Source organism: Sebastes fasciatus, chromosome 18, assembly GCF_043250625.1.
Source record: "Sebastes fasciatus isolate fSebFas1 chromosome 18, fSebFas1.pri, whole genome shotgun sequence".
Taxonomy (NCBI): Eukaryota; Metazoa; Chordata; class Actinopteri; order Perciformes; family Sebastidae; genus Sebastes; species Sebastes fasciatus.
This window is the reverse complement of record NC_133812.1, coordinates 11198589-11224006: the sequence shown is the minus strand read 5'-3', so window position 1 is coordinate 11224006 and position 25418 is coordinate 11198589. Positions and strand designations below refer to the sequence as shown.

The window sequence follows — 25418 nt, the reverse complement described above, 5'->3', positions numbered from 1 at the left end:
ATCAATCCAGATTATACAATGTTTTCGTACAGAACTGCTTTCCTCAAAAATTAGACACATTTAAAACAAGGACACTGTGCAGAGAGAAACACTGATCTTTCCTCCTACAGCTGCTCGGGCATTTCAGCAACTGGAAGGTGTGAAGTGTATCATCATTAACAGCACAACAGAAAAATGTACTGTCATCATCATTTATCTTCATTACTGCCACTCTGCTCCATGCTGAGGTTAATCTGTGGTAACACCTCACTTGTCATCATCATTCATCGCCTACATCATCCTCATTATCCTTTTCCCTGCCCAAACACACACACACACACACACACACACACACACACACACACACACACACACACGCAGTATCCCTCATTGCCGTTAATCATCAATAACAATACCTTATTTGTCAGGGAGGAATGTTTACAATGGGATCGCCCCCCCAAGGCGTGTGAGCCCCTCCCCCAACACCCGGTGTGTCAGTGTGCCACCAATTACTGAGCGCAAACTGAATGAGGTCATAACGGGATGGGGTCATTAGCAAAACAAACCCGCCGACCCCGTGGGGCAAAAGGAGGTGAGGAAGAGGGGGAAGACAGTAGCAGAAGATCCCCCCCCTCCCCCCAACATCCCACCATTGCTGTATTTAAACACTCAAACATAAACCTAAAGACCTCTTACACAACAAGTGTAATGCTGTTGACACCCGACACTTGTCGCTGCGTGACGGACGTGACGCTTTACAAATAAAGTTCATCCGGTCTCAACTATTTTCATCGCTCCAATCAAATGATGCGATGTAACTTCAACCAATCATATGTTTTTGTTTCACCTTGTTCTGTTCTGTCTACTGTGAGCTAGTTCCCGGTGCTATTTAACGACATAACTACATCATCGAACGCTTGAGCAACTACTTCCAACAGCAAATCTACAGCAATGTAGCTGTTCCACGCTCGGCTGTTAAGTTGCTTTTGTCGCTCGTTTAGTGTGAACACAGCATGAGAGGTCAAATGTTTTTAAATGTCCCTGAACACACAAGAGCGCTGGTAGTTCATGTGCAGTTCATTTTTTTGGTTATACATCAGGATGTTTACATTCTTTTACATCACCTTACTGTAATTTATGTTCAACTGTGTTATTAAAATAAATTTAGATGACACTAAATTTCATCAATTACGTGTGATGATTATTAAATTGACATGCAAGAAACTGATGGTTACTCTCAAGCCTCTGGATGATGCTTGGTATATTGCTTTCCTTTGTTTCACCACTGGTGACATTTTTCATTCATGTCCCCGTCTTATATGTGAGAAATTACTCGCCATTGACTTGGAGCTATGTCAAATCTCTCAACAGGTTTCCCTGTAAACAATAATGTTAAATAATTACTGAGAGAATTATTTAGAATGCAAACGTTACATTATATATTAATCTAAGTTTCTGACCTAATAAAGAGCCTGTAATTAACACGCCAAACAAATGACTAATCGCACTTCACTGACTCCCTGAGTTCACTATTCTTCATGGGACATTGTGCAGAGAAAGGCCTCTTGAGTCGTCTTTGAGTGGACCCTTTTTGTTGAAACTTAGAGGATGATGCGACCTTTAAATAACTCACAAGGACTCCTGATAGTTGTTGTGAAGGAGAGTTATTGTTGTTTGTGTGTTGTTATGTTGTTCATGCTGTTGTTAATGTTGTGTTGACGTCACAGTGTTTTTATGGTTGAAAAGTAGGACAGCAGATCTGTTGTGGGTCACACACACACACACACACACACACACACACACACACACACAGACACGCGCGTTAAAACCCACTGAAACAACAAGTCCAGTGAACGGTGCAGTAAACAATAATAATCCTCAACAAACACGTAACACAATGAATCAATCCACAGTTCAAAACCTCTAGTCCTGCACCTAAAAGCATAAACGTAAATATCATCTGCCACGTCGTGCGCTGCGTCCAGAGCCATTGTTTCCCCAAACTATGAAAATATTGAAGATGCTAAAAGTGATTAGCGACGAGGCCGTCCGGTGTGTGTGTGTGTGTGTGTGTGTGTATCCTTTGTTGGCCGAGGGCATATTTGTGTTTTTGTATCTCCATTGTGACGCGTGTAATCCGCATGCTCTCTAATCCCGGAGCAGGTGGCCAGGCGTGTGGCGGCTGTGGGGGTGCAGAGAGGGCACACTCCTCCCCTAAACACACACGGACACGCTCACACACATATGATTGATCCGCAAACCCATAATAAACACATCAATGCTTGCTCAACACTCTGCGCTTTATATTACCACAGGGGAGAGGAAAACACACCTGCGCTCATTCACACACACACACACACACACACACACACACACACACACCTAATGCAACACACATACCCCGTTACTTGTAACTGGAGAAAGATCTCCGCAGGGAAGCACGTGCCAGCGTTTCCAGTCCGCCCCTCCCCACCTCCTCGGCCACCGCCCCTCCCCGGCCACCTCCCACGACAGACACGCTCACCTCCAGGAGCTCGCTGCTGCCCTTAACAGGTGGGCCGAGGCGAGGCGGGGCAGGGAGAGAGGCATCTGTCAACAAACTCTTCATCCGTCCTCCTCTACTGTACTACCTCTCCATCTGCCCAGATAGAGACGGAGCGAGGAGGAAGGTCAATAATGCGGTGGAAACGAGGAAACTGTAATCATCAGGCCTGTCATGTAGCTTACAGTCGTGCTTTTGATTTATCTATCTTGACTTATCTAATCCTACTTGTCTGTAATTACAGTAAAGATGGACATGAATGGAGTTGTATGTCGTTTCGTGAGATTTTCTGCACTGTACGGTTTTCTGGCAAGCAACGGGAGGCCCCTTGACCTTTGACCTCTATATTATAATTGCGGTAGTAGAGATGCTTGGCAGTTGAGGTCGCTGAGTGTTTAACAAGTTGTCCACTTAGTGAGCTGTTGGCCCGGATGTGACCTTATTTTAAGGTATTCTCGCAGTTTATATCTAGATAGATGGATAGATAACTAGATGGATAGATATTCATAATCAGAAGACTACAAAAATTGGTATGACATCTGTTTGATTAGGTTTAATTTCAGTTACAAAAACCATCAAAATGTCCATAGAAACATCTCAAACCCAATCCTGAAGCATAATCTACGTCTTTACTGTCCATTTGTATGCTGATATTTTTGCCAAAATATGGCTAAATGCATCGTTTCCATTAGTGGCTCACATGTTTAGCTGTTAACATGACCAACATAAGCTATCCAGTCCAGCTAAGTACATATCATATAAATAATGGCCTTTCCTTTTTGGATTAATATGTACAGTGTTTCCACGTGAACAGGCTCAAATTTGAGGTTTCACATTTATCCTCTTGCTGTGTTGCATCAGGAACCGTGTGTAATATACCGTTTAGGATTAGAAGTTATAGACAGCCATACATTTGAAGTTTAATGTTGTCAGCAACAAACTGTTGTGTTATAAGACATTTAGTATCACTCTTGAAGACGGACAGCTTGAAGACGTATGAATGACACGATAATGTGCAAGGCATTTTAGCGTGCAATAAGAACGCCATTCTTGCTTTTGGAGTGTCATTTGTACACCACGTAGTCTGTACTGCAACGTAAAAGCATCCTTGTAAATATGCCGCAATCAGAGCTAGTGACTAACGAGAATAAAAAAAACGAAAAAGACCACGGGTGGGTGTGGAGTTGGATGGGTCCAACAAACACAGGACTATTAACCAGGAGACTGGTGTTCGAGACCGGTGTTTTGTAAGTTACGTTAGTGACGTTTGTCACGTTTTCTAGTGATGTTTGTGACATGTTTTCCGTAGTTATGTTACGCTATTTCTCTACGTATTTTACTTAGTTTACGCACTTATTTTAAGCCCAACCATGATGTTTTTCCTAAACCTAACTAAGTGGTTTTGTTGCCTAAACCTAACTGTGGACGTTATCGTAGTTTTGGCGTACAAATGACACACAAAAAGCCTAAAATGCGTCCTCATGACACGCAGATTGTTGTTGTAATGTCGTGCTATTTTTTACTCCTTCCTTTGAGACTGGGTTGTCAGATCAAACTTTGCTGAATAAACTGGCAACAACCGTTGTACAAGTGTGTTTTTGATTTCATTATTTGTGTTGCTCCCTCCTCCTCCTCTTCGCTGTCCTATAGCGTCCTCGACGAAGCTTCACTCAATCATCTGTTTGCGTCAAATGCTTTTAGCTTCAGCTTATGGATGTAAATTTGGCCATTACAGTAAATGCATGTAATCTGTTATTACAACATCTCCCTTTTGCTCTTATAAGGAGATTTGTGATTTTTTTTTTTTCTCCTGCTAATGGTCTGTTCTCATAAGGGCAGGAGTGCTTTGTTGGCTGGATGTCCACTGTCGACATAATCCAGGGTCGTAAGGTCCTGAAGCTAAATGGATTCTTTGGAAAAAAAAAAGAGAGAAAGAAACATTAACTAGGCATTAACTTCATGTAAAACACTAATTCTGTGATGGCAATTCGTTTTTTTTTTTACATATGCTGGATTTTCTTTAAACCTGTAATCAGCTTTCTGCTTTGTGTGTGTGTGTTTGTGTACTCTGTGTACTGTATGTGTGTTTTTACTGTGCTGTATTTCCTCAAATGACAATATCCTCGCATTATTAATATTTTGGCTCACATGTGTAAGTCCAGCCATATGGTGGAGACACCCAACGCAAATCCCCGCACCATTCAAGAGTCATTTACGCTAATATTTCACTAATGTTTTCTTTATAAGAGGTTTGCATACGTTCATAACAGGCTCAAGTCTTGAAAATCAGTTAATTCTACATAAATTGAGTTATTAATGGGCGAGATTAATGTACAGATTATGATACAAATCAGATATGATTTTATGATTTTTTTAGCGCAGGACCGTGCTCATCCTGGAATCCATAAAGGGCTTTCTTAGCCTGGTTTTAGATCACTAAGAGAACCCAAACAGCATTTAATTGATTTAAAAAGGACGTAAGAAAAGAAGGAATGCACAATGTGATCTTCAGACGCTCTCACAGAAAGCTACGAATGCATGTTCTTGATCATTTTATCTTGTACACAAATTCTTTTGTGTTTGGCAGAGTGTTCCTCTCCTCACAAGAAAATTAAAAACATGCATGCAGCGTGCCATGCTTTGCAATACGAAAATAGCATCAACAGAAGGCGAAAGCGCCTATCATTATTGGAGTAGCACTCAGGAGGTCCAGTTAGTGAGCACTTTCTGCAGCAGTTTCCACCGTAAATTGGAACAGAGCCCAACAAACCTTGTAATAAACGGGCTACACGGCCCCCGTGATCCTAATTTTAGGCACAATAACACCAAATTCTCCATAAGCACTTGACAAAAATCTGGCACAGTCAGTAGACTCATGTTGTCCAACACTGTTTTTATATCTAACATAGCCTACTTTATATTAACAACGATGTCATGCTCATTTTGTTATACAAGGAAACCTTTGGCTTCATATGGTAAAAAAACACAGGATAAGCGTCTAAAATACAATGCATTGTTTTAACAATGTCTTTGTGATCCCTTATTACTGTAAAAAGCAGTGTCTATTTGGGGCCCTTTGTCACCTTTCAGATGTCCCTGAGTTGTTCGTAGTTCCTCCAAAGAGACATTAGGGGTAAAATTATCCAATATTTCACAAAAAAAAGCAAAGCTTAGTGAAAAAAAACCCCCAAAAAATACAAATTTGTGCTGCATGACTTTGCTTTTATGCCTCCGTGCTGGCGACAGCCGTGACCGGAGGCCTTACGTTTTCTGGTCCATCTGTCCGTTCTTCCGTCCGTCCCATTCTTGTGAACGCAATACCTCAGGAACGCCTCGAGCGAATTTCTTCAAATTTGGCACAACTGTCAACTTGGACTTAAGAATGAACTGATTAGATTTTGTTCGTCAAAAGGTCACTGTGACCTCACAAAACCCATTTTTGGACATAACTCAAGAATAGGAGTAAACAGGATAAAATGATGAAGTGATGACATTTTAGACAGACATGGATGTAAACTGCAACCTGACTGTTTGACGGAGGCATACAACTGCGAGGCGGTAATTCTAGTTTTCCTCTTTCCTCTCCCTTTAATCATCTCACGACCCCTCAGATTTATCTTGTGACACTTTGGAGGGGGCCAGACCCTTATGTTGGGTATCACTGGACTAAAATATCAAACTAGTTAAAATTAGCTCCACGTTGACCAGCTACGCATCGATGCAACAGTATTAACATCTAATAATATACTATCAGTCAAAGGGGCCATTTTTCTGCCGAACAAGTGCTTTCATTTATGATACTTGTAGTACAATTTACTGATAATACCTTAGTAGGATTTTGAATGCAGGAATAATTTTAGAGTACTTTTGCAGTGTTGTATTCTACTTTTACTTAAATACAGGATCTAAATACTTCTTCCACCCTTGCTGAGCATTTTTCAGCAAAAGCAACAGCAACATTTACAGTTAAAACACTTTCCCCTGCGGCTCTACTTCACTTTGTCAACTGTGTGTCTTTTTCAAGAAACAATTTTCCAAATGTGAAAACAATGTTTTACATCAGAGCCGAACGAGTTCTCTTTGAGCGAGCGCCGCCTTCATCAACACCCCCCCGTGGCATTCCTGGATTCCAATTAAAAGAACATTTTGCGCCGCTTTAAGTCCCATTAAAACATCACATGGCAACATTTTAGCGAGTGCATCTGATAGAATTGAGTTTAATCTCATCAAATTGTGTAATCCATGAGATGAAATCGTTCTGTGGCTTAACACAGATAGAGAGAAGGTCATAAAGAGTTAAGGCTGTGTACTTTTAACCATTTACCATATTGCTCAACCGCCAGTCTGACAGGAGCACAGGAACACTATTGTTTCATTCATTTAAATGAGATCCCGTGACTGTTGTCGCCGCGGATGAATTATGTATGTGTTGCTGTGTTGATATGTGATAGACATCGTCTCTCTGGGAATGTAGGACACATACTTATGCATAACAATAGTCTTTAGTTATATTCTCACCAACAAATTGTCCGTTTATCTTTCTTTTCTTCACAAATTCAGTTCATCTTGTGCTTCTTTTATGTAACTGCTGTCGAGAAAGCAGGTCCATTACCGTTACTGTATTCAAACATGCAGGACCGTTGCCCCGTTGTACTTTCACTAATTCTTTCTTCTTAAAAAAAAAAAAGTCATATGCCTGCCAGTGACATTGTACAGCCGATAATAGCATAGCCTACTTAAATTAACTCTGATAGGCTTGTTTAAATCATAATTGTTCATCATAAACGTTTCTTGATGTTTTATGTCATGCCCTCCCTCTCTCCAGACAATAATTGACATATTGGTTTGTTCCCAATAGGCCCGTTATGTTGGTCTGACTCAAAAAAAACAAAAAACAGTCAGTCTATAAAAGAGCTGCAAATACAGGATGTGTGATATGGTTTTTCAAAGCCAATCTGAAATATTTTCACATCTAAATCAACCATCACTAATGTGGATTTAGTTGGATTCAGATGCAAAACAGGTGAAACTTTTCACACTTTTCAGACATGCATGTGGTTTTAAAAAGGCTTTCATGATTCTATACAATTGCTAATATAGACAGATATAATAAATGATGTAACAGTGAGATCGGGTCTAAAAAATATAATGAAAAACCCCAATTCCATAACTGGCCAGTATAAGCATATGCAGTATTGCTTTGCAAAACTCATATTGGCTGCACCTCTTATGATATAGACCAAATCATGTATCTTTCCAATAATTATAATAATAATAATCGTATTATTATTATTATTATTTAATATTTATTATTATTATTATTATTATTATTATTATTATTTAATATTTATTATGTTTTTATTATTATTAGGCTATTATAGCCTATAGATATAGTACATATATGGCTGCAACTAACAATTATTTTCGTTGGTGGTTAATCTGTCGATTATTTTCTCGATTAAATTAAAGATGACGTCTTCAAATGTCTTGTTTTGTCCACAACTCAAAGATATTCAGTTTACTGTCGTAGAGGTGTAAAGAAACCAGAAAATATTCACATTTAAGAAGCTGGAATCAGAGAATTTTTACTTTTCTTTCTTAAAAAATTGACGCAAACCGATTAATGGATTATCAGAATAGTTGGGGATTAATTTAATAGTTGACGTTGCAGCTCTATATAGATACAATTTAAATGATAGCCTTTTTATGGCTCCTTTACAATGTAAATATTGATATATCTTTTGAAATCATGTTGTTTGTTCTTTATTAAAACAAGTGTGATATGGCAGTGTTAAGTCAAATAAATCATGAAGCAAATTAGGAATAGATAGGAAGCAAAATACAATTAAAAAAATCATAAAAAACTAATAATATGAATAATTCATAATAAATAACTCAAAAGCTGATAATAGAGACTGAACTTAAAGGAACTTTCTATCGCCTTAATATGTAGATATAGCCCATTACTCTGATAGTGACAATTACAATATAATAGTACAATATAGAATATGTTATTGGGCTATTAAAAATCATATAAAAGCAGAAACTCCAAGGCCATGTAAGAATGATATTTTAATACTTTACCATGGAAGATAAAAAGGTGGTTTAACCCATAGCCTAAACTGTATGGCTTTACTATATGTATGCTTTGTGTAACTTGTTTTGGCCTCTCATAGTGAAGTAAAAGCAAATGTCGCCAATACAGGCTGTATTATTTTTTTCAGATTGTGAGCATAAGATAAGATATTCCTTTATTAGTCCCACAGTGGGGAAATTTGCAGCTGCTAAGGGGATATAGTGCAGAAAAAGGAGGCAGCAGTAAAAAACAAAAGGCAAGATACAACACAATAAAAAAAACCTAAACAAAGGTAGACAGACATATAAAATATGAACAATTTAAATAGAAGGAAATATAAAAATTGGAACAATATAAACAAGGGGAAATATTAAAAATAGGATCTATTTATTGACTATAAACAGACTAATAACATCTCAGTATTCATCTTTTGTCAAGAAAAGGTATAAATTGGTTTAACCCATAGCCTATATGGCTATACCATATGTATGCTTTGTGTAACTTGTTTTGGCCTCTCATAGTGAAGTAAAAGCAAAAATTAAATAGAAGGAAATATAGAAATATGAACAATATAAACAGAGGGAAATATTAAAAATAGGAACTTTATATACAGTATTGACAATAAACAGACTATTAACATCTCAGTATTCATCTTTTGTCAGCAGTAAAACAGGAGTAAAGTATTGTAGTGTTCAGTGGTGCAGCCGGATCGAGACGCCCCTCCAGGGCCGGTCTCCTCTCCTCTCCGCCGGCGGGGGGAACCTGGAGACCCCCGGCCGGCCGCGGTGAAGTGGAGCCGCTTGGGGAAAGCCCTGCCTCGGGGGCCACAGCGGACAAAATGTGCGGTCGCTTCAGCCAAGAGGAGGCTTCTTCCTAGGCTCCTTCTTTTTATTGTTTAACATCCTCAAATGCGATGAGAGGATTAATGCAGCGCGTCTGCCGGACCCATATGTCCCCTTCAGAGGCGCTTGTGTTTAATTAAAACCGAATAGATCCTCGCAGGGCCCCTCTGGTCCTCCTGCTGCACCAACACTGACTTACTGCTCTCTGGGACATTTATTGGACCTGTTGAAGCTTTCAATATGACTTTGGGATCAAGACAAATATATATATATATATATATATATATATATATATATATAAAGAGAGAGAGACTACGTGACAGAAATATACAGTTTATTTAAGAGCAAGTGATATTTATAGGCTGACTGTGATGTTTCATCACAGAACTTGTCACGACAAAAATGTAAGAGCTCTAATCTTTATGGACACATGGATTTTACTCTTTTTTTTTTATTTAGAAGAAGAAGATTTTCCCCCATAAATTATAGCCAATATGGCACAGTTTATATCAACTATAAGCTTGGTTTTTAATAGAAATTATGGTGTTCTTCCTACACATCACCTTTGCAGTTTTTTTTAATTGTTTTTATTTGTTTTATATTTGTCTTAATTAACCTTGTCTTTATCTAGGTCAACATTTTAGGAGGGCCTTTTTTTTTGTGCGTAATCTAACATGTTAAGGCTTGTGCCAACTCCAAATCCTTTGTGATTACAAATATAACCGATTAAAAACAAGACTATTATCCATAAATATTAAGTAGAAAGTACAATATTTAATAGTGCACGCTATAGTCTGTTGTTTGTTGCTCTGTAATTGTGTGTCATTCGGTGCTAATTGGAGGTCAAATGGACAACAATTAAAGCCCTTCAACGGGCAGCAAAAAGTCACGCCAGAGTTATTAGAAGAAGCCTCTCTGACATCTCCTGTCACATCCTAATTAGACCAATAGCACGAGCCTTTCTTCTTCTTCTTCTTCTTCTTTAATCCATGCACGAGCCCCCGGACCTGCTCACGAGGCTCTCCCTAAAAGCCCAAAGAGGCTGCCTGGCTTTATGTCCACACAAATCCATATGCTTAATGAAGGACTAATCACAATCCCTCCAACAGATGTCTGGACATATAGATTTTGATGATGATTTTGACCAAAAGGATGAAGAGCAAAAGGCTCAAACATGTAAAGATGAATATGATTTTGATATGCAATAAAACAGTTAATCTACTAGATTGATAATAGTGATGTTTTTTTCTGAAAATATACTAGTTTAATTCCATTTTGCCCACTTTTTTTTAAATGGATCATACATTGAGTTATTATTTGAAGCCTTAGTGTCCACTTTTCTACTGTTTTCTTTGTTGTATAACTTGTCTTTAACCTCGTGTTTGCTCCTGGACTCTTGAGCTTTCAGAGCTCATTTCACATCTCTCCGTGTGAACCTGATCCAAAGAGCAGCCGTCAATAAAAATGTTGGATTATCCTCTTAATGAGACGGGATTAACATAGCTCTCACATAATTCACATTCCTTCCTGCCTGGATGGAAATCACGGACTCTAGTGATGTAGTACAAATATATATATATAAAAAAAAGGGCAAATTATAATGACATGTTAGTGATCATCACAAGGATGAAATACTGACACTTTAATATAAGATTTAAGCCTATAACCAAAAAGTGTAAAAATCAAGATAAACATGTGGGTGAAATTAGATGGATTTCCATTGACATGTTGTGGTGTTGTGTGCAGAAACAAGTGATAAAAAACAGGAATAAACAAGATTTAGAAGGATTTACACAGTGTTGGGTCAGGTCAAGTGGTCTTTATTGTCATTTAGTGTGTTTGTGGCCTTCTCACAGCACTTTACAGCTCAAACAAATGCTTTGCTGCATGCTGGCTTGATTTTAATCTGCACTCCCTATTTCATCCAACTAATAATGTCCTCGTAATAATTTATCATTTAACACTGGAGACATGGAAATAAATCTATCAAATTCACAGCTGGGTTTTGTGGCGGAAAAAATTGCATACAGGTATAGTACAAAGAATCACAAAGAAATCTAACACATGGAGGGAAAATAATTCAAAAAACACATAAAAAGGACATTTATGATCGCACGCAAACTGGACTGATTGTCTCTTATAACTAAACATTTCTCATAAATTAATAGTGCATCCAGGTTCATGTCAGAGCTCTCACACACACACACACACACACACACACACACACACACACACACACACACACACACACACTCTACAACACACACACTCTACAACACACACACACACTCTCTCTACAACACACACACACTCATGCGTAACGCTTTGATCAAAGGGGCCCTTCAGTGTGCCAAAAAAAAAAAAAAAAAGACAAGAGAGGGGAGTCTTTAAGGAGCTTATATATAAAAAAAAAAAACCTGACCTATTCCTCAAACTCAACCAAGTTACGCTTTTAACTCTTTTGATCCTTTTTTTTTTCCTTTTGGTCAACACATTTGTTCCATGTCCTTGATTGATCAAAGTTGTGGGAGAAAGTCAGTCAGTGTGAATGTTCAATAAGTTAACCCAACAAGTGAGACAACCGGCTATAGCAGAAGTCCTGCTCTGCTGCAGCCCGAGGTAGAAGTTGGGGCCTAGAAGTAGTGGTGGAAAAAACTTAAAGGGACTGTTTGTAACTTTTTACAAATTTTATAAATCTACCGGGTTGGTATCCCATGCGCGCTCGCATGTGGCTATGCTGTTCAGACTGCTCCTCTGCCTGCTTGTCTTCACTCACACACCGCGCTCGTACTCGCTCCACCTCACGTTCATGCGCGCACACTCCACACTGCAGAGGAGTTAGTTTAGCTCTGAGAATATCTAGTGAATGTACAGTGGACGTTTGTGCAGAAATAAATGCTGCAGCTCCTCCAGACCAACAGAGGTTTCCCCGTGTCTTGTGAAGTGACAGGGCTCCGCAGCGAGAAACGTTATCGTCTCCGACCAAAACTCAGATGTCTCCCCTGTTCCCTCCGACCGCGGTCGGGAGGCTGAGGCAGGAAAAGCCAACACTAGGATCAGCACTGATTCATGGAGAGACCTTCGTCTGGTCAGCTAACATTACTGCCAAGCAGGTGAAATATAGAGTGATATTGTGGTTTTAGCTGAGGTGTGTCGCCTCACTGTGTTGACCGATTCTCGTTCATGTCTATTTAGACACTGACGCTGACTGTCGTACACTTAACGGCCACAGGTGTCGCTGTTAACAAGCATTTCTGAAAGTTACAAACAGTCCCTTTAACACTTTCTGCTCCCAACCTTTTTTAGTTTGCGCATAAAAGTCTGCAGCTTTCTCCTTCTTCCTCTCACAACACTTGAAACTTCCACGCTGCTTGGTCTTTGTAATCCAAACAGTCTGCATTGAAATTGAGCTTCCAGGAGGATGCAGTTTGCTCCTTATAGTCCAGGCAGTCTGCTGCTGCGGAGCTGCTGAAGCCGAGCCCTGCAGCTCCGTACGCCGACGACGCGCTGCTGCCCATGGGGCTCATGTTGGAGCCGGCCGCGGTGGACAGCTGGTGGTGCATGGGCGAAAGGTAGGAGCCGCACTCCATCCCGGTGAAGTAGGACGAGGAGCCCGAGTAGCCCTGGTGGTTGTAGCCCGACGCCTGGCTGTAGGTCATGGGATAGGAGCGCTGCATGCAGGAGGAGGAGGTGGACAGCGGGTCTGAGAGAGGAGAGATGGAGGCCGGGCTCCAGATAGACACCGGAGCTGCTGCTGCCACCGCGCTGCCGCTGCTGCTCACAGCCGGGAGGGAGGTGCTGGAGGGCGGCGTGAACTGTCCGCTGGCTCCGCTCTCTGAGCTGATGGCCTCTCGGATCGGAGAGCTCTTCTTCTTCACCGGCTTGCTGACTGTCTTGTTCTGGACTCCACTTTGGGTTTGCTGGGCCTGTTGGCGATGTTTGGCTCGTCGGTTTTTGAACCAGACCTGGAAGAAAAAAATACATTTAAATTTAATTTAGCTATCAAAACACTTTTTTTTTTTACTGTTTAAAGATACTCCACAATCCCTGCAGTGTGTAATGGTGAATTAAAATGATTAGTCAATTAAATTTCAGTGATCACAAACATAAAAAAGAATCTAAGAATTTGTTTTAACAACCTATTCATTAAGTTTTTTATTTATTTATTTAGTATTTAACCTTTATTTAACCAGTTAGTACTCATTGAGATTAAGAATCTCTTATGCAAGAGAGACCTGGCCAAGACAGCATCATTTAAACATACATTAAAGTTTCAGACGCCACAACATAAAACAAATGCAAAATAAATACATAGCATAATATGTATCCCTGCAGTGTAATGGTAAATTAAAAGATTAGTAAATGTCAGTGATCACAAACATAAAAAATAGCTACATCTCAGATTTCTTTTAAGCAATCTATCCATTAAGTTCCTTATACTTTATTCTAACTTTATTGTGAACATATGGTTATTCATAAACTGAGTTTATACAACAAATACAGAAAATGACAAAAATAGAAAATAGCCACATCTCAAAACGCTTCTTTTTTTTTACTGTTAAAGATACTCCACAATCCCTACAGTGTATAGAATAGAATAGAATAGAATAGAAAGCGTTATTGTCATTGTATTAAATACAACGAGATTCACAGTTGCCACTTCTGGTCAGTGCTTTAAAACAAATACTTGACAAGACTAAACGAGGCAGATAAAACATATAACAGGTAAAACAAACACCGTTATAAAGCAAATAAAATAGGTAAAGTAGATGTAATAAATAAATATAAACAGAAGTATTACACTAGAAGTATAAAATATAAAAAATATGGTAAATTAAAAGATTGGTAAGTTAAATATCAGTGATCACAAACCTAAAAAAATAGCTACATCTCAGATTTCTTTTTAACAATCTATCCATTAAGTTCCTTATACTTTATTCTAACTTTATTCTGGAAAATATGGTTATTCCTAAACTAAGTTTATATAACAAATACAGAAAAGGACAAAATATCCCTCCAGAAGTGACTGTTGTATCAACCACTTCTCCATCTATGAAGAGGACACTTGAAGCCCTGAAGTGGAGCGTCTCCTCAATTATCGACCTTCCCTTTATGAACATAGACTGTGTTGGTGTGTTGAGGTGTTTGTGTCTGAGACTCACCTGCACTCGTGATTCTGGCAGGTTGATCTTTAAGGCCATCTCCTCTCTCATGAAGATGTCAGGATAACGAGTCTTGTTGAACAGATTCTCCAGCAGGTCGAGCTGAGCCCGAGTGAAGGTCGTCCTCTCTCTCCTCTGTTTGCGAGGGGCTCCTGATAAGAAAGAGGGGGAAATAGTACTTTAAATATAACAAAAAAAGCTTTTGTTTCGGTTTTGAATGTTGAGATTGTTTTCTCTAGTGTACTTGATGGGTTTGTCTGTAAACTCATCTACTTAAAAGTTGGTTTATAGACTGTTGTAATTACAAACGGTGGATTACAAAAACTGCCTTTAAAAAAGTATTAAAAAAAGAAATATAACAAAAGAAATAACACAGTTTGACTTCAAAAGACATTTGAAATATACCAAACTTCTGTATCTTAACGATTTGATTTAGATGATACTTAAACAGTCGTCAATCCTCTAACAAATCCTCATTCAAATACCATCTAAGAATACATTACTTAAGCAGCTGATCGACAGTCCAGTGTTGGTTATTTCATGTTTTTTCTTTTGTTCCTTTTCCCTGATGATGGGCCTTGAAGCTAAATGGTTGTGGAAGATTGTGTATGAATGTGAAATTTATATATGTTTGGAAAATGTTAACGTTATTAGTGTAACACAAATATGATGTTGTATATATAGTATGTATGTGATAAATGTAATGTACTTGATTTCGGACCCCAGGAAGACTATAGCTGGTGCCATTGGTATCAGCTAATGGGGATCCTTTTTAAATAAAATAAATACTGAAAATAGTCATCTGTTAGCGCAAATAATCTATAATATAATCTGTGTTGATTATTGCAAATATAATAGAATAGAATAGAAAGCTTTATTGTCATTGTATTAAATACAACGAGATTCACAGTTGCCACTTCTTCTGGTCAGTGCTTTAAAAACAAATACTTGACAAGACTAAACGAGGTAAATAAAACATATAATAGGTAAAAACACACTCAGTTATAAAGCAAATAAAACAGGTAAAGTAGATTAGATAGATATTAGATAGATAAAGTGGCTTGCACATCATTTTGGACATTTAATACACATAAACAACCTGAATTTTATTGATTTATTTGTAAACGGTTGTATTATTACCTTGGTATCCCACTGAAGGATGCAGCAGGTCCACTCCTGAGGATAAACTCAGTCCGTTCACTGTGTACGGCGGCTGCTTCAAATAGGACATCATGCTGGCGGCCGGATGAGAAGAAATACGAGAGAAAAAAAAACAGGGTGCAGAAAATAGGGTTTTTAATCCTCTCTCGTCTCCGTTTTGGTCTATCGCTTCGTCCAGATCATCAACCTGGAGCAGGACACAAAAACAGGAATGTTGTGTGAGATGCGTCTCGTGTGTTCCGTTCTGGAGTTTTGTCTGTTTGTTCCGTTCTGGAGTTTTACGCGCAGCCTGTGTTCCGTTCTGGAGTTTTACGCGCAGCCTTTTACGCACCGCGGTTCTCTGGCTTTAGAGGAGGAGTGGGCGCGTCCTCGGACTCTCTGGTCTCTTAAAGGGAGAAGTGGAGACCCCCAGCTGTCTCTGCTGGACTGAGGATGCTCTGTCTGGCTGACATCACCCCCCACCACCACTAACTGCTACTATAACCCCGCCTCCAAACACACTCCTCTTCTTAGTAGCACCAAAACAAAACATTGTCGTTAAAATGCGCACACCCAATTAGCATATATACCCACAGGTTATAGGCGAAGCTAAATAGACAGCTGATTGGGGGGCCATTTGCAGAAACAAAGCCCACTGTTGACCGATAAGTAATGCTGATAACAAAAGACTTTAAGGGGAACAAACAAAAGAAGCCAAATACTGCAAACTGAGCGCTCATTCACATACAAGCCGAGCATCTTCATTTATTTATTTTTTTATACTTTATTTTCCCCCCTTTTTTCAAGGCTGTGTTCATTTATGCAATCCACTGTTTGTAATTACAACAGTCTATAAACCAACTTTTAAGTAGATGAGACAAACCCATCAAGTACACTAGAGAAAACAATCTCAACATTCAAAACCAAAACCAAACCAGGAAAAGAAATAACAATAATAATAATGACAAAAAGAGTAGAGTAGAGTTAAAAAAAACAACAACAACAAAGCAAACAAAAAAACAAACAAAAATAAAACACACATAACAAAAAAAAATAGACATTTCTATTTCTCGGGCCTCTTTGTTTGTTTCCACTAAAAACCTTTGATGCAATACACACCTCAAGTGCAACTTTGTTTACATTTATACTCTACCTATTTTACAAGTGCAATTACCTCTGTTTACATTACATCTATTTTTATATTTTATACTTCCAGTGTAACACTTCTGTTTATATTTATTTATTACATCTACTTTACCTGTTTTATTTGCTTTATAACTATGAGTTTTTTTTACCTGTTATATGTTTTATCTGCCTCGTTTAGTTCTTGTCAAGTATTTGTTTTAAAGCACTGACCAGAAGTGGAAACTGCGAATCTCGTTGTATTTAACACAATGACAATAAAGCTTTCTATTCTATTCTATTGTACATTCAAATGTAACGAAATTAAAATACGAAGAACAACTTTGGCAGATAATTAGAAACATGGAGGCATTCCCCCAAAGTGATTGCTGACATTTTATTGACACTCCTCGAGGTGATTCCCTCCTCCTCCTCTCCTAATGAATTGCTCCCGGTAATTAGATTTGGAAGGTGAGACTTTCGAAATGTGTTGATTAGAGGCGAGCACTTAATCTTGATCTAAACAAACAAGGAGATGGCCCACTAAATTTGTCTTCAGGTACTGTGGAAAAAAAATATTTTAGAGTAAAAAACGTTCATTTCAGTCTCATATTTTGCTTTAAAAAAACAGTATACCCATGTTTGTTAGTAAGTAAGTAAATCCTGTATTGAATATATTGCATAATAATGCTGATGTTTGTATAACAAAAAAAACCAATAAAGACATCGTTAAAAAAAAAAAAAAATAGAATACCCTGGTGAAAGGACCACTTAAGTCTATAAACATCTTATTCAAATAATCGAGCAACAATTCTTTAAAATTATTAAAAATTTGACAATAACAAAAAAAAGAGAAACAATGTGGCCTAAATAAAATTGACAAAGATACTCAGCAATATTCTGATTTTATAGGAATATTATATAAATTAATAAATCAAGTTTAATAGGGTCACTACAGGGATGAAACATTTGTAGGATACGTGAACATTTTTACAGTAATATTATATAAATAGTAGGTCATGGGAGATTAAATATGCATATGACCAATATTAATTAATTTGACTATTAAAGAACTAGTACCTATGAAGTATAATGCAATATTTATGAAATCATAGACTATTATTTAATTTATATATTTTGTATTTATTTCTCTAGAGGGTAAGGCCATTATTTTGCCTAATAGCATATAGAAATATATTATAGAAAAAATACTGAACAATATGCCTTAATATTTTTTTTGTTAATAGCTAATTAGTCTCTATTCCATATGTTGCTATATCTGAGGCCTCTCCTAACGTTTCCATTGACACCTACCTGTAGAATAAAGTTGGACCCCAGGGTGCTCGTCTCTCTCTCTCTCTCTCTCTCTCTCTCTCTCTCTAGTCTGGACTCCTCGGTTTTATAGAGCCAATAACGGCCACTCCTATACTCAATCTGTCACTACCGGTTGCTCCACATCCGTTCAATAATAAATACCCTGCCCAGCCATTAATTATTATTGGCTCCGAGAGATTTTTTTTTTTTTTTTTTTCTTCTTCTGTAAGAAATTAACGAGATAATCCGGACGGCACGCGCTGGCCTGATTACAGGACGCCAGCCTCGACTCCGCATTCAGGCCTCCGCAATTTTCTGCGTCACGAAAATAAAACAAAGACTGGCATTGTGTTGATCAGACCAGCTGACTGCCAGACAACCTTAACCCCCCCTCCCCCCAAAAAAAACCAAACCAGGCTGCACAACCAACCATACAACTCACTTTCCCAAACTGACACATGCACCTTCATATGGCCCTTTAAAAACATCATTATTATTATTATCATTATGAAATATGTTTTTTGTATTGCATTGTTCTGTTTTAGCAGTTACCAGATTTGTTTTACTCTATCTGCTTTTATTGTCTGATGTTCTGTTTTAACAGTTATACCATATCTTTTACTCTATTTATCTGATTTTATTGTCTTGTGAAGCACTTTGTAAACATCTGTTTTGAGAAGTGTTATATAAATACATTTATTATTATTATTATTATTATTATATTATGTGAACAATTTTCATTAGTTGTTTGAATATTTTTGCAAAAGTTTTATCGTCAAATTTTTTTGCAATAAATCAAAATTGTGATTGTTATTATTCAAATGAGAACAATTGATATTGAACTGTATTTTCTAAAATAGCACATCTTTTGTTTAAAGATTCCAATAGCTTATATTATTGCCATTGTTTGTTATATATATATTTATTTATTTATTTATGTGAATTTAATATAAGATTTAAAAAGCAATTCTGTCAATCTGACTTTAGTTGTTCACCCTCCCTCCTACATGTCTGAATACATCCGCAGTCTGTAGTCCAACACGTGCAGCAGTTATAGAGTGTATTATGTGAAGTTGTGGTCTGCTCCACCGGCCTGCCATTAACCGGTTGAATGCCCCTTTACTCTGCAGCCTGCAGCCCACAGAGGCGACAGGGAGAAAAGTTTCCTTTTAAAACACGCCTATCCAATTATCTCCCTGCATGTTAGCTATCTGCTTTCCATCACACACTGCTGCTGGTCTCACTGTCTATTAACAAAAACACTTCTTATTTAGCCTAAATAAATGTACACTAAAAAATATTCAAGTTAAATAAGTCACTTACTTCAGCAGCTGTTGTTTTTTTAAAGGGTCTTTTTGCAGAGCAGAGTGGTTAAATAAAGCAGCTTTGGTTAGTTTCCTCCCGGGTATAAGCTTGTTGGATGCGGATAATACTCAGAGATTCTCAGTATTTATTGAGAGAGAGACTGCGAGGATTTTTTTTTTTTGCAGCCAATTGGAAATGAGAGAAAATATGATGCATGGGCAGAGGTGTGAAAGGATGCAGCAGCTGGAGTAAAGGGGCCTGATGGTGGCAACATCAGCAGCTCCAAAGAAAGAAAGAAACCATTTTTTAAAATCATTTAAAAACAAAGAAAATGTGAATAATTTGGCTACATTTTATTTTCAGCAGGTATTTACAGCTCTAGAGGTGTCAATATAGGTGTGGTGCATTGACCAAGACGAGCAACCAATCAGAGCCCAGCTCCTGCATGGAGCTTCAAATAATAGTGTAGGGCTGCAACTAACGATTATTTCCTTTGTCGATTATTTTCTTGATTGATCGATTAGATGTTTGGTCTATAAAATGTTAGAAAATTGTGAAAAATGTCGATCAGTGTTCACCAAAAGCCCAAAATGACGTTCTCCAATGTCTTGTTTTGTCCTCAACTCAAATATAATCAGTTTACTGTCATAGAGGAGCAAAGAAACCAGAAAATATTCACATTTAAGAAACTGGAATCAGATAACTTTTTTTCTTAAAATACTCTAACTGATTAATCGATTAACAAAATAGTTGGCGATTAATTGAATAGTTGACAACTAATCGATTAATTGATTAATCGTTGCAGCTCTAATATAAATGATAGCTCTTTTTATGGCTCTTTTACAACGTAAATCTTGATTTGAAATCAAGTCGTTTGTTCTTTATTAAAACCAGTGTGATATGGCAGTGTTAATAAGTCACATAAATCATGAAACAAATTAGGAATAGGGAACAGAATACAGTTTGCGTTTAATTTAACAGTTGACAATTAATCGATTAATCGTTGCAGCTTTAGTCGTTTATAGGCCTACAGCCTATATAGCGTATATAACCTAGACCAGCGCTCATAGTGAAAATCAGAAGCTGCAGCTTGCAGATTTAATTGTCAAAATAAGCTGAGCAAGCAAAACGGAAGCACTAGCGAGAGGTGAAAATAACTTCTCGGGGATCTGTCACGGTTTGGTTCTGTGTAACCCTGTAAAGGAGATTTAAGAAAAAAAATGGTGGCCTGTGAAGCTGTCTACAGCACCACCACCACCACCACTTCTATGTTCTGTTTTTTTCTTTTAACAAAAAACAGCAGCCTAAATTATGTGTTGCTTATCAAATTTTCTGGGTTACACCATATAAACACTTGAAAAATTATTTTACTCTTGTGATCTCTCTCTCTGTCACCCCCACCCTTTAAACCCCTTTAATTTGTGTCCAATTGGGGGGGGGACATTGCATTTTGCATTAAATAAAACATTGTATTTCTGTAATTTTTAAACTGTTTTTCTTCCGTTTTGACTAAACTTTGTCCTCAGCAGCCCTGACTGATGGTTTTGATTGATGCTCCCAAACAAGCAGCAGGTTAGAGAACTAATTAGGAGTCTACATGCCAGATGAACAGACTGTGAGGCTGCTGGCTGGCTAGACTAAAATCAATATGACTCTATTGTATAGAAAATCATTGACATTATTTATGGACTACATGTCATTGTTTATGATTTAGTGCAATTATATGAAGTCAGTGTTGTTAACAAAGATTAGAAATCCAGATAAAATTGTGTATTTTGTCACTATTGTGACTTCATTTTGGTCACCAGTGGACTGAAATAGTTTTACTGTAGCCTATAAGTGGAGTTTTCCCATTTCCCCCCGGCTCTCATACTAAAACAAACAGCCTAACCGGGCTTAAGTATCTGGTCCCCTTGTTGTCCCACAGCTATGTTCTTGGCTCACTGCACGCAGAGTCCTTTCATCTTCAGCTCTGATATATAATTCATCGGAAAATATCTAATAGCCCTGGGGAGCGTTTCAGCTAAACGGGGCCGTGGTTGTAAAAAAGGTGAAGATGCTTGTTAATGTCTGTGGCAATATGCCCTCCCCCTGTCTCCGGGCCAATTGACGAAGTCACGGTTTCTCCTGCTGTTAGGGAGACGAATTGAAGGCTAAGAATCGTGGGACTGAGATACCACTCTCTCACACAGTGTGTGCTGGATAACACTGGCTGGCATGAGGGAGGTATGATGTGCTGCCTCCTCTCCTCTCTCCTCCAGCAGCCTTTTGTTTGCTTCCTGGGCTATAGAAGTGGTTAATGTGGCTACAGACCATAAATGATAACATAAATCATAGGAATCCTCTGTGGCTATGGCATTTTATTCCTTAGATCTTCTTCTAAATTCATATTTGGAGTAAAATATTGATTGATTTATCAGGAATATCTGGTTCCATTATATGCATTCTTATCAACTGTGAATGACCTCTTAGTGGAAAATGCTTCGTATTTTCAGTGTTTGTTGCTCAGAATACAGAATACGTCCACTGTTTAATCCTTTTGAATTCAACATTTTGATTTAGTTTTGTACTTGCATAAAGTTGGGGTTTTGCCAGACACATTTTAAATACCTATTTATATATCTTATTAGTGCTCAATATTATTGGATCCACAGTTTTTGCACCAACCATTTCAGTTCACTTCAGCTGTCCATCTCAAGGTCAAATCAATGTCTTGGCCCACTCAACCAACCCCATCTGTTACACACTGACACACGCACACACACACACACACACACACACACAGACACAATCACACGCAGTAAACTGTATTTGGCATTATGACTGCTTGCTTTTTGCCATCTGCACCGTAGAACTCACATTGATAGATTTATTGATAAGCATGATGGAGGAAGCGATACATGTATTGATGATTCTACAACAAACCGAAGCGAGCGTCCATGGATATTGAACTTCTGTATTATCAGATGAGCTTCGGACAGCAGGTGTTTCTGAGGAAAAACAACACAGACGTAGCTGGTTGTCATTTTTTGAAAATGTCAGTTGTAGTTTCCAGGCACCCTAAAGGCCCGGTCACACCAGCACGTGGCAGAGTAAAATTCATCGGCGTGTGAATTGTCTTTGCAAAATAGACGGTGCTAGAGGCTTGTTGATATAAGGACTAGAACTACAGCTGGTGAGCGAACTACTCTAGCAAGCCGGGAACATGTTAGCGCGTAAAAGTGAAGCCAATGCTGAAGTGCCTTAAACTTGCATTCTTTCTAACAGCCAGCAGGGGGCGACTCCTCTGGTTGCAAAAAGAAGTCAGATTGTATAGAAGTCTATGAGAAAATGAGCCTACTTCTCACTTGATTTATTACCTCAGTAAACATTGTAAATATTTATGGTCTCAATCTCTAGTTTCAAGTCTTCTTCAATACAGCATTGTGTTCATTTTGTAAATTATGGTCCCATTTAGAGTCAAATAGACCATAAAGCAGGGGATGCTTTAGGGAGTGGCTACCTTGTGATTGACAGGTCGCTACCGTCCGGTCTGGGAGTAGTCCGTGTTCTTACAACTTTAACCCTTTTACAGTGTGCTTTCAGTTAATGAAAGTTAATTGTAACATTTTGGTTGCGTAGAATGTCTTGTACTTAGCCCCACCCTCTTGTGTCACTTCTGGTTGCAAAAAAACAAGATGGAGTTGGCCAAAATGCTGAATTTGCGGCTTCAAAACAGCAGTCCACAAACCAATGGGTGACTTCACAGTGACTATGTCCACTCCTTTATACAGTCTATGGTCACAATAGCTCTCCAAGATCCTTTCTATTCAACTTATACTTTGCTGTTTACTACTCCCTGCTATTTTGTTCTCAGAGGTAAGTGAAATCGAAGAGCTCCGAGCTCACTGTCAGCTAGCTAGCTTGTTAGCTCAGACGATAAGGGGAAACAGTTTATTTAACGGATGTAGGCCTATTTCTAGTGTACTATTATAGCTGGCGAGGTAGCTGCGAACATGCTAGCTAGTCAGTCACAAAAACTCTCCAACCTACTTTATATTTTCTCTGTACTGTGCCTTTTAGGCTACTCCCTCTTGGCATTTTCTTGTCAGAATTGTACATCATTTCACTCAATAAAGAGGCATAAAAAAGCTCCGCAAACCACTTAAGTCATGAAAAATAAGCTAACACTCTGTCTCATAACTGTCTAAAACCCATGGCTTTTTACTTTCCGCTTCTATGTTCCTTTGAACAGATTTCCTTAGACCCGTCAAGTGAATCCACTGATTGCAACATTTCCAACAAAATGAATTGATTTAGCTGCAAGATGTCCCCGTTTTAAACTCTAGTGTGACCTTGCTTAAAGACTTACATCTGGTCAGCTGAGAGAAAACTAGTCTTTTTATATTGCACCTGCAGTATTATTACCATTTAACCCCCTTTGCACCAACTACCACATGGCCTACATCATATCATATTCATGCCCTTCATTGAGATACATCCACCACTTGTGGTTTGCCCAGGGGAGGGTTGAATGTCTTGTCCCTGCTGGTACCTCGTTAACCTCCCACGGCCTGCGGCTAGTGTTAGCCAAACTGAGAGGCCTCATACCTGGGTATTGGTCAGCAGGGACCGGCCCCGGGAGCCCCGGACCCCCCATCGGGCGAGGGAAGGGAGGCAGGCTGGACAGAGGAGGGCCAAACAAAAACACAACCTGGCACCCCCACGGCAAACAGCCCACCTACTGTCAGCCAGCATCTGGGGCACAGCACACAGCCCCTCTATTCACATTCTGATGACGGCAAATACTGAGGAACACACACACACACACACACGCACACACACACACACACACACACACACACACACACACACACACACACACACTGGTTTTAGTTTCGGCCTTTAGCTGAGAATAGCTGAAAAATATTTTTGAAGCGACTGATAGTCTGTAACTGCAGCTAATCAAGTTTTGTAAAGCGATTACCCCAAAACATATATAGATATAGCTTTTTTGAGGCCCATCTAAATGCATTGTATGCTTTGTTTAACTGTACTTTCAAGAGAATAAAGTGCATGTGGAGAACAAAGTTCGGAAATTGCGAGATAGAAGGAATGACAGGCAGAGATTTGGGGAGAGAGTGACAGAGAGAAACAGGGAGGAGGAGTGTAAAGTTAATCCAGTCTGAATCGACGGGCCCGGCTGCAGGAGTGACACTGAAAACAGTTTTTCTTTTCTTTCTTTTCTCTGCAAATTTGCTCTCCCCCTCCCTCTCTCTTTGCTTCCTCCCGTGCCTCTCGCTATTTTTCTGCCTTCTTATCCTTTTTAATTAGAGGGGCTATTCTGCTGCACAGAGGACCTTAATCCCCAACTGACCAACAATGCAAAAAGCCAGCCTTTGAACAGCCGACCCGCACCCCTTTCGGCCCCCCCCAAAACTCCCCACCACCAATCACCGCGCCGCCCAAACACTCCACTGCTCCCATCGTTGGGAAAACCGGGCTCTTTCCCGTCTCCATCTTTTCCAACATCTTGGACAAAGCGCTTAGGGGGACCACTGCAAAGAGAAAGTGTCTGAAAGAGCATTTCAATATCCGCCGAGGTTCTCAAAAAGCTTTGGTTTGGTGCTGGGACAAGGCCGAGGTCAAATGGCAGGTGACTCTGAATGAAGAAAAGTTACTAAAATAACCTGCTAACAACTGAAGTGTATGGAAAAAAGCTAAAGGTTACAAAGGCATTATAATAGTAGAGGGGAAAAGGTTACACCTGCTAAGTGGCAGAGAAGCCAAATCAGCACATCTTTAAAAAGCATCTTTTTAAAATCTTTTTCTTGATTTTTATAACTTTTACGTTAAGTTTGCTGCAATGATTTGTCTCATTCGTAATGGATCCAATTTAAAAAGTAAATAAAATTGTACATGTAGAGACAGCGGTGGAAGAAGTACTCACATATTTT

At 38.8% G+C, this 25418-nt stretch overlaps 1 protein-coding gene across 2 annotated transcripts; it reads right to left on the bottom strand.

Annotated features, from left to right (window-relative positions):
• Positions 1 to 12182: 12182 nt before the first annotated feature.
• Positions 12183 to 19612, bottom strand: LOC141756337 (homeobox protein OTX2-like). Of its 2 annotated transcripts, none has more exons than XM_074615992.1 (4): positions 19501 to 19612; positions 15742 to 15949; positions 14602 to 14753; positions 12183 to 13404 (listed from the first exon to the last, which is right to left on the bottom strand). In XM_074615992.1, exons 2-4 carry the CDS (start codon positions 15833 to 15835, stop codon positions 12784 to 12786), a joined length of 867 nt encoding a protein of 288 aa, XP_074472093.1. In that variant the 5' UTR covers positions 15836 to 15949; positions 19501 to 19612; the 3' UTR covers positions 12183 to 12783. The 2 variants fall into 2 exon arrangements, with proteins under 2 accessions (XP_074472093.1, XP_074472094.1); XM_074615993.1 differs by lacking the exon at positions 19501 to 19612 and adding an exon at positions 18178 to 18247.
• Positions 19613 to 25418: the final 5806 nt, after the last annotated feature.